Source organism: Ammospiza nelsoni, chromosome 16 (genome assembly GCF_027579445.1).
Source record: "Ammospiza nelsoni isolate bAmmNel1 chromosome 16, bAmmNel1.pri, whole genome shotgun sequence".
Classification (NCBI taxonomy): Eukaryota; Metazoa; Chordata; class Aves; order Passeriformes; family Passerellidae; genus Ammospiza; species Ammospiza nelsoni.
The window spans coordinates 6,073,958-6,085,125 of NC_080648.1; the positions used below are offsets into that span (position 1 = coordinate 6,073,958).

Consider the following 11,168-nt stretch of genomic DNA (forward strand, 5'->3'; position numbering starts at 1 on the left):
GAATCTCCTGTATCTGTGCCTCTCAGAGCAGGAAGGAAACTGGAACCAAATACTATGAATGCTTTATTACCCTGAACTGAAATCAATAAACTATGAACAGTTGTAACCTAATTTACTAGCAAACAGATCTGAAAAGGTATCTGACAAAGCTTTTCATATACATTAAGAGCCATCAGATTGTAATTTTAGGTCAATATCAAGACCTAGAGTAAAATGATCTATATACCATTACCAATTTACTCATTTGCCCAAATTACCTCAGTAAATTCTAACTTGCATGAAAACTTTCATGAATTATTAAAATAAAAAAAAAAACCTAAAAGGTAAAGGAGAGAAAAGAAATTTCTTTCTTGATGCCATTGCCACTGATGTGCACATGCTGTTCATCAAAAGCAGTGGTGGGACTGTGACAAGCAGCTCCCTGAAGGGTGGATCTGTGAGCTCAGCCCATGGCAGGGGACAGTGATGATCCCTCAGAGTTGCCAAAAAGAGTCTCCAACCCAAAAAAGAGCAGGAGTGACCAGGGTGTATTTGGGTGTTTGGTCAGTGGCATAGCCAAAGCCACTCAAAGGGACATCTCCTCCAGCCCTGCCATGGAGATTCCCAGCAGGACAGCAGCCCTTGACAAGGCTGGTTCCTCTTTGCACTAACACAGAATTACAGGTGGGATAAAAGATGTGCAGGGCATTGGGCAGCAGCAGTGAACACCCCTCCATCAGTAATTGCTGCTCCTCCAGGGAAAAGCACTCCCTGAACCAGACAGCTTCCCACAGACAAGAGTTCTGTGCTTCGAGAAGCAGCTGGAATTGCAAACAGAAAAAGAAAACAAGTATTTGTTCAATTAGAAACAAAACAACCAACACCAAACTGAGCCTGTGTTTAAACCACTAATACTGGTTTCAATTCTAACAGCATTCAAGATACATGATTCATTATTTTTTATTTCAGCTGCTATAAGAGCAAAGGATTTCCATTTCCATCACTCAGCTGTCCAGTTTCATTCCCATTTCCTGAGAGGCAAGATAAAAAAAAGAGACAATTCCCAGACTGAGCAAGCACACTAAGAGTTAACTACTGGGAACAGAAATCAAGCTTCAGCAATTTAAGACTGTCCAGCTTCACAATTTTCATTGAAAAGTAAGTTTTAGTCAAGATTTGTTAAACATACACAAATGAAAAATGTCTTTGTTTGAACTTCTGCAGTGGGTATTCTCTTAAATAAACATGTTATTTATTTAGTTTGGCATTGAGTCCCTTTTATCATTCTCATAAAAATATTGTCAAAGACAAAGCAGTTTGCATGAACCCTTGTTCATGTAATATATATATTTTGAATTATTTAGTTTTAGTTTTCAACTTCTGGTCAACTTTCAGCTTCAATTTTCAATATTTTTAAAGTAGCCTGATAGCATAGTTCTGAATTAAAATAATAAAATGAAAAAAAAAAAAAACTAAAAGGAAAGGAAAACAATTTCTTAAGAATAGCTCACAGACTGGAATTATCTCTGCAGTTTTGAATTGATGTAACATTTATATATTAGAAGATCTGCAAAGGAGAGATTCTACAACACACACATCTCAATGCTTGGGGTAACTCCCCAAGAGAAAGACCTATAATAACCTCAATTGCAATTGATTTTATGGAGGTGGAATAACCTTTAACTGAAAAGAGTGATTCTTAAACATAAAATAAACCATTTATATCTCATTTCCTAGAAATATATTCAAGGAAGTCTATATACTTCTATAATATCTTGAGAAGTCTAGATGCTTCCATAAGATCTTGCTGGAATCCTCAGTTTTCCAGGTGGGATGGCTTAAATTTTGCAAGCAGCTTAGGAATTCTAGCCTGAACAAGCAATGCCTCTCCTCTTTTTTGCACAGGTGAAAAATCATAGCTATGTGCCTTTCTTTAAGTCATTTATCCATCTGAAATGTTTTTTATAGCCAGTATGAAAAACTTACATGAGACTGCTGGAATATTTTCCAATAATCAAGACTACAGAATTAGGAAATGTCCCATTTAGAAATTGAGTTTTGAGTAATAAGAAGGAAATACAAACTGGTCCACAGTGCCATGCCTCCATTTAGACCGCACTAATGTTAGTTCTGATACAGTGCAAGTGCATCACCAGACAGATGGTCAGATCAGGACTTCAAATATATGTGACTTAAAAACTGTAATTCAACATGAAATTGTGACATATCAGGTAATTAGATTTTGTTTAATGAAGAATCAGAATGCTTTTAGAAGTTATTTCTTTCTATAGAGAGATTTGTCCATACTTCCTAAGAATTCCAGAAATTAGGTAAGTCTAAGGATAAGTCTACTTATCTATGTAGAATCAGGCTAATCCTCACTTTGCTAAATAACATCATTTATCAGAGGAACCAAAAGCAGATTTCCTTATCATTCCCACTAGGAATTTAACTAGGAAAAATGTCATGTCATGAAAAACTCCCAAAATGTCTACTAAAACACACCCACATGAGATTACAAACGCTGTGCTCAAGCTCCACAGTCAAACCAAACCTCTGTGATTCACATGAGAGCCTGGCACAGTAAAACCACACAAAGTAACCACCATGGAAAAGTATCTGGGGCAGCAGAGCTTTGCTCCAGATCAGAGCTGTGAAACAAAAATAGTAAAACAGGAGGTGCCCAAAACACATCCCATGGGCAGCTAGGTACAAAATCTGCAGCAGGTAAAATGAGAAGATTTAAAATAAATAAAATAATTTCTTTGAAAACCCCACAACAAATAAAGGTTGGAATTTGATGCTTACATTTCACAGCAGTGAACTGACAAGATTACAAGACTTTCTTTTTCTCTGTTTGTAATCAGAACTTCATTAACATTTTGGGGGGTTCAGCTACTTGATTTTGACCCATTTTTGTGCCTGAACTTTTATAAATTTCTTAATTTTGAGTGTTCCCCAAGCCCATCTGCATTTCTAGAAACAGTTCTCCTTTATTCTCATGATTTCACAAATTCCAGGTGCAGTGCATTTGCAACAATTCTCTTTATAAATGAATCCAGCATGGGACAATAGCACAGATTTTCAGAATTCATCTTTTCCTCATGTGCATTTCCAAAATTACTCAAAATTAATGAGTTTCTACAGTGTGCATTTAAATGCAGCTCTTTGAAGTAATCATTACTAGCCAGGCAAAGTCAATTGAAGAAATGGATTGATGAAAGAAAAAGAACTAATGCACTATCCCCGTACCTACAATACTTATCAACACTTGCAACTGCAATCCTGGATCTAAAATACACTAAAATAAATTCCATATTCAATGCTGACCAAAATAATGAATTTCTAAGTATGCTGAACATGCTTTAAAAAGTGAAGTCTAAGGACTTTTCTTCTCTGAAAGGTAGGCTTTTTTCCCTATCAAAACTTAATTCCCTTTTGTCCCCAAATAAATATGATTTTACACACAACTGAGTTTATCTGCCTCAAATAGATTAAAATATTAAAATCAATCTTAGAAAAAAAGAAGTATAGTTAACCAATCTGATTATTACTGCAAGTCTTGTAGGAACCCAGATGTTCTGAATATGAATTTCACTGCTTGAAAGGCACTTTGGAAGGTGTTAGGCATTACTAGAATCCTTTCAAAACAAGTGCAGCCACTTACAAAAAGTGTTCAGGAGCTTTACCCAGTTTGAAAAGAGCTTTTTCACAGCTTTAGTTTTATAGCAAGTCTTTTTAGGCAAATTTCAAAGAATGTATAGTTCACATAATTTAAACTGAATTCACCTATAATTTGGTATTTGACAGAGCTAATGCTTAACTGTCTCTAAGGAGTCTGCAAACAAAAATATTCCTTCTTTTACTCCCCAAACATTTCACTAAAATTATATTTTGCTTTGTTTTCACATTGAAGATTGAATTTGACACTTTAATGGAGAAAAGCAGCTTGTGCTGCTTACTATGCTTCTAATTATTGTACTCACAATTTTCTTTGTTTTATATCAGAAGGAATTTAATGAGACTTACATTTTGAAATATAGCACTGCTGCTGTAGAAGAGGCTTTCTTCCAACAAATTCTGGTTCAGCATCCAAGCAGCTCAAAGAGTTTTTGACCAATGAGTTCACCCCAGCTTGCAGGTTTGAATCCAGATGTGGACACAACTGCATGTTCTCCAAAGCCCACCATGGGCTGTTTATTGTTTCCCTCTCAAGTGTTTTAAATCTTATCTCCTCTTATATCAGATACCAGAAGCTATTTTCTGTTTAACAGTGCAAGGTTAATAAACACTTTCCAAATAATGTCATAATCTACTGTGTAGATCTTCAGAAACAGTTTTATCTTCTTCACACAAAGATAATGAGGATTATCTCTGCAGCTCCCATAAATCTCTTCACCTCCACTGAGTTAATGGAGATATGTTGATTTGCATTAGCTGGGGATTCTGCCAGTTTCTGCCCCAAGCAGGGGTAGGATCATGATTTTCAAAGCTCTTTTTCAGTGAAAATACAAAGCTGCATACCGGTAAAAGTCTTGGTTTTGTCAAAAATTTGTTTGCATTAAAATTTAAATACAGCACTTAAAATTTCAGTCAACTCATCAGAGTACACATTACAATTCAGTGGATTCTGAATTTCTGAGCAATGGTGAACAATAAAATCTCCATGTCCCTGAACACATGTGCCCCCATCGCTCAATGCCTGTGATTCTGAGCTTTTTCATCTCTACAGCTGCAGGTTCTTTTTTAAAAGACTTTTATGAAGGACTGTCAGCAATTCCACCTGCACACAGATTACTAATTAGAAAGGAAAAATAAGATATAAGATTTGGACCTAGAAATTGTAGTGCTTCATCACAGAACTTGAGATGAGTTGCTTTAAGGTATTTCCAAAGAGACAAGGACCAACATCCCAGCAAGTTGGTGAATATTTGCATGAAAGCATCAGCTCAGTTTCCATTTGAACCCAAAAGTTCTGCTCCTCATTTCCCCTTACACATGACATATGCTAACATTCAAATGAAGAACACTGCTTTTTCCATTATTAACATAAGAAAATGGGAGAATATATTCTGTAGACAGAATGGGAAAATATATAGTAATTTATAATGGACTAATCAAACAGCATGTATTCTGTTTTTATAACCTCCCATGGACCTCCAAAGGCAATTATAGCAGAGGAGTTTTCAGAGTTACACCTGAATGAGAAGGAAAGGTCTGTGTACATCAAATATTAAAAACAAAATCACTATAAATAACCTCTAACTGAAGCACAGCCTCAGTGACAACTAACATTCTTTTTTTCTTTTTCTCTCATTTCTGCCCCTTGACATTGCAGTGTGAAAACTGGAAAAGAAAAGATGGAATATATATCTATAGAATGACCTAAAATTTTCCAATTCTCCTGATGTTACCAGTGAGGGAAATGTATAGCCATGTGTGTGGCCATTACCTGCACATTCCAGTTTCTTTACTGCATCAACAAATATAATCGACCAGAAAACAAAGCAGTGTTAACTGAAATACAATTCTGCTACAAAATTTTTAAGAGGACATTTGATTTTCAATAGTATAAAAGGAAGACTATTCCATATCTCTCCTAAAATATTTGTAAATTACATCACAGATTAAGAGGTGGCCTTAACTATCTGAGCACCACTTGATGCTTGCTTTATGTTAATAGACACTCTATCAAGTAGCTGTGCTTGAATATGTTATAAAGAATAAAAGGAAACACCGTTTAGCAGTGTTTTTAAAACCGTGAGCAATTTCCATAATTTGTGACAGGCAGCAGATTTTGATAGTATCTCACATTGATTTTTATGTTTCCAGATGACAATCATTACACTATTATCTGCAGTTTGAGTAGTGGAACCTAACCTCCTAATTAGGATGAAAAACTGCTCCAGTTGCAATCCCAGTAAGTCACAACAAGTCAATAATTTTAATAAGAATTAATTTTAAAAACTCTACAAGGTTGTATTGGAAGTTATTCTGGCATGTCTATTGATTAACACTTGGTATTACATCCTATAAAGGATTCATTAAATACAACATCAATCTAAATGCAATATTTTGGTATTTCTTAGCTTTATTCTTTTTTCATATTTTACTTACTATAAGCTGTAAGAAAATAGAACAAAGCACTAACAGATCATTCAGGTAAAACAGCTTTTTGATTGGTGTCCTGGCTCCCCACTGCACTTAGGAGAAATATGAAGGATTAATTCACTCTGTGCTATACTCAGAATAAAAGGATGTATGACTGAGAGCTGGCATTTCCCTTATTTGTCAGCATCAAATGTCCTGAAAAATCTCACAAATTTCCAAACACAAAATATCTAGGTGCTGCCACATACGAAATCACTCTTGTCTTGATTACTGTGGTCCTCTTTATCATGATCCCACAGATATTCTTCCTTTTAGGAATTTGTAAATATGGGGTACGTGCACTAATGCCATGAAGAGATTTCTTCATTTTCCAGTTTATGCTTGAATTTGAAAGAACAGTAACAATACTAAATGCAAAATTTGGTTTTTGAGAGCTGCTGAAATAGTAACATTTATTAACACAGCATCTACCTAGGCAAATTTGGAAACCATTAATATTAGCTATACTAAAATTATATCTGTTTAACAAAAAAGCTTTTACTAGTCCTGTTTCCATTTGCCTGAATTAAAAAGCTTTTAATGTTAATATCAGAGGTTTACCATGTAAGAGCTGTCTTTTTTTAGCTCAGACATTTATACTCCAATAAAGGTTGGAAAGGAAAAAAGAATTCCAGTGAAAACCCGGGAGTGATGCTGCTGCAAGTCTGGAGCTGCTGAGAGCTGTGAGCTGATGCTAGGTGGCAGTCCTGTGTAATTAAACACCAACCGCTCCTCTGCATCTCATTCACTCCAGGCGTTTTTCAAAACAACCAACTCGAACATTTTGAATAATAATTTAAGCAACAAACACATCTCTTCTCTCCTTTACTTTCACCTCTTCAGAACTTCATTTCTTATACACAAAAGGTCTCAAAATTAAATTTCCTATTCATAAAGCTGTGTTCTAGCCCAGCAGTGTTATTTGGAACCGCTCACCAAACAGAAGGCAGACTGCAGTACTACACCCCATGCTCTGGTAGTGCACAATTTCCCACTCCTGTGTAGGTGCTGACCTCACTTTTCTCTGCATCTCAGAAACAGAATTACCTCGTGTTTACTTCCAAAGCCTGTTTTAGTCTACAGATATGTTTGATTGAAGAGCTCACTTTAATAATTTGATCCCTTTAAATGCTTTTATCAAGTTACACGTTCACCATGGAGTAGTCACAATTATTTGTAGCTACCACAGATAAAGGCTACAGCTATTTTCCTAGACAGAATTTTGGAAATGTGTCTCACTTTTTACAATGTTTATTTCTAGAAGGAAAACTTGTCTGGTTCTCACAGTCCCTTGAACTACAATTCCAGAAGTTTTCCCAGGTAAGGCAAGTCAGCCTTCTGCAAAGGCACCAATGACACAGAGCTGGCAGGGAAACTTTCAGTACAGTGATCAATAAATAAATATAAGAACAAACCACATCAGTTATAGTCACGTTATTCCACAGGGAGAACTACAGTGTATATACGTAATACAGTGAAGTTTCTTTCACATTTAAGGACACCCCCAAACAGGGAGGCAGAAGAGATCTTCCTGTAATACTGATACAAGAACAACACATTTACTGTGAAACAGACATTTCAGGACCCAAGAATCACTGATTATGTATGAAGAGGCATCAGACCTCTCTGCCCAGGTTTCACTGATGATGCACACACATTTACTGTATTCATTCCAGAGTACTGGAAGTAGCATCCCAACTCAATAAAAAAGCAGAATGGTCGATTAGGAGGCCTCAGAATCACAGCAAAGAGATGTGTACATGAAAGTTGGAGCATGTGGCTGCTCCCTCACTATAATTAATAAACTTTCTAAAACTTGAGTCTGTTGCAAACATATCTGATGTCAGTGGAGGCCCTCAGAACCAGTTTTTGTATCTAACTGACCTTATCCTTCCTTTCTAGGAGATTGATGTTCTAGATGTGTATTACAAGCTCCTTCTTTACAAGTAGTAGAGACATCACATTTTAATATTTAAATTTTCTATTTATTCTGGGCATTTCTAGTGCAGAGCAGGGACACTGTGGTGCCCAATCATACCTACAGAATTCTCCACAATGCCAACACACATTGGCTGCACCTAATTCTATAGCACAGGAAGAAGAAACCAATTGTGTCACTGGAACACAGGAAGAACTACTTACCCCGACTCTTATTACCCAAAACATCAGTTTAATCTACAGAGATGTTAAATAATGGGGAGGTGCTATTTTGGTGTATCATGTTAACATTTGCATACAAGAGCGCTAATTTCTGAAACTGTGGTCCATCACTCAGTATGTGACTGCCTGGATTCTTCCAAGGCATGTGGGGAAAGTTACTCAGGAACAACAAAAAGAGTTTTGTAAACCATCCACACCTGCTGCAGAGCTGTGTCAGTCCTGGAATGCCTGGTGTTGTGCCACCCTGCTGAACAAAGGCTTGAGGAACTTCACTCAAAAAACTCATTTCCCTTCACTACACAAATTGTAATCGTGGCCCCCATGGCCCTGCAAAGACCAAGGCTCTGCATTTCAATCCAGCATTTCAATTCAAATAATGAGAATCAGAACTCGGCTGAGGAACACTAAAGGAGTTCCTACATTCTATGGAAGGGATCCTATGCAACATCACTTTCTTCTTCTCTTTTAACAGCTCTTCTAGCTTCTTCCCACTGAATTATAATCACTTATTTATTTTTTAGTAAAAGGTTAAAGCCTTTCTGGAAATGACAACAAGCCAACGTCTGGTGTTGTTTTTTTCCACAATGCAAGAGTTTATAATTGACTTCTTATGTAGTAATTGCTCTATTTATAGAGATTATTTGCAAGAGAAAAGTGATTGACATCACCTGATATTAATGATAGAGGATTTATTTTACATTTATGACCTAAAGCTTCTTCATAATTGCTTTCCCTTCCTAAGATGCTCATGTTCCACATGAGTTTAGGGAATCAACGTACGAAATCACATGCCAACCTTATCTTTTGTACATTATCTAAAAAATACTATTCTTTAAAAATTATTTTGATAGACTAACTGCCTAAGAAAGACTCCTCCAAGTCACTTGGTGCAGTAACACGTAGCAGTTTCCATCTCTGCCTTTTGAGCATCCAGGTTGGCAGTGCTGCTTCTCCTGCAAGTATTCCAGCACAGTATGGATTGCACGTCCTTTCATTTTGATGGACAAAAACTCTGATGTGCAATCAAGTAATAGCATTTTTTTGTGACAGAAAATAAGTGAGACAATTGGCAAAGAAATCAGGGATGGAGAGAAGATCTGAGAAGATCCTCCATCTCAAAGTTCTGGCTCTCCAGTGGAAGATGAGAAATGTAGCAGGAAACACAATAGTAAAAAGCCCTATAAAAGTATTATAGCCTTATATTCTCCAGCAAGATGGGTCTGAACAACAGGAAAACTAAAGTGACAACACTGATGAAAAGTATTTCAGACTGTAACTAACAATAACATTTACCTGTCATATAATTTCATTGAAGTCAAGTGAGAATAAACAGTCATTGTGTAAGACAAAAATATATCCACAGAAGGCTTATAAAATTTCAGTGTCATTCATCTATTCATTGAAAGGATAATCAAGACCATGGCCTTTGAATTATCGTGAACTTACATTTCTTTGCCATGCTTTTGTTCTTGAACTGCAGCTTATTGGCATTTTCAATGCAACACAAAGCCATATATTGTAGAAATAACTGAAAATATTTTCTGTCCTTCATTCATTTGCTGAATTATTTTTTAAGATATGAGAGTTGGAATTTGATTACACTTAATCCCTGGCAACACCTTCTTCCTAGAGCCCAAATCTATAAATGAAAGAAAATACTCCACTTTTATACAATACAGTTGTTCTTCAAAACCAAAATGGCACTTAGGTTATTTCTAAATAAATTATCAAAAAAAACCAAAAAAACAAAAAAAAAAATCAAAGACAGGGATTTGCACTTGTTTGGGGTTGTCATCTTATCACAGGGGTTCCATACTGTTGTCTCCTTATCACGAAAGTTCCATACCTCGGTGTTTCTCATGGTCAGCTCCTCAGAGCTCTGACTCTTTCTCCTTCACAAAGCAGCCACTGACTCCAGTTCCCCTCTCACCCAGCCACCCCACTCTGTTAGAACATCTTCTTCTCATTGCTCACAGCTGTGGCCTGTTAAAGCCAGGCCTGCTCCTGATCTTTGATAATTGGCCCAGCTGCACCTCCTTAGGGGTATGATAACTTTCTACACCATCTTTATTTTCTTATATTCCATCCCCCTAGAGTTTGGCACTATCTTCTTAATGCCATCACAAACCAAAACCTTCCATTTTGGGAAGTTATACTGGATGCTACAGGAGGGATAGATTACTTGAACAAAGCTTAACAACTCAATTCAAGGCTTAGATTCATATTTTACAAGATATTTAAGAAGTATAACACCTCTGTTGCTCACAGCAAACCTTTGAAATTTATCAGGGAGATAGCCATGCCAGCCCTGAGCTGCACCTGCACCCAGCCCATCCCTTCCTGCCATGCCAGCCTCACAGCAGCTCCACACAGGCATTCCAGGGCATTCTGACAGCGTTTATTTACAAATCTGTGTCCTACACTGGGCTGTGCTTGTGGGACTTTCCTTGAGACCAATTTGCAAATACATCCACAAATTGGTTCTAATTTACACACTCAATCCTAATGTACCAGTGAAACTCCTCAGGATTTTTTTGGTGGTTTTAAACTGGCTGTTAGCAATTTTCAAGACTACACCGTAACATTAAAACCCTCTAGAGCTAGCTGAAATTTACTTTCAAAAAAACAGGTAAAATTATTAGGTCTAAAGCAAATCATCTATAGAAGTTCTACAAAAAATTAAATATACTTCATTACTCTAAGCCAACTATTAACTCCATAAAATTAAAAGCAGACAAATCAAGTTTGTCAGTATTGGCAAGCCAGGGAGGAAAACCTTTGCCTTCAACTCTTTCTTCAACTCTTTCTACACATTTTTTTCCTTTTTTTTTTCCTTCCTAGCGGCAATTTTCATCCATTACTCTGCATGGAACCAACAT

General features: G+C 36.6%; 1 protein-coding gene across 1 annotated transcript in view; it reads right to left on the bottom strand.

The window, feature by feature from the left end:
• Positions 1–10,208, bottom strand: part of TENM2 (teneurin transmembrane protein 2) — a 505,046-nt gene extending 494,838 nt beyond the window's left edge. The window contains exon 1 of the mRNA XM_059483440.1: positions 10,136–10,208. Coding sequence (XP_059339423.1) covers positions 10,136–10,150 — 15 coding nt within the window. The 5' untranslated portion in view covers positions 10,151–10,208. The remainder of the gene's footprint in view (positions 1–10,135) is intronic.
• Positions 10,209–11,168: the final 960 nt, after the last annotated feature.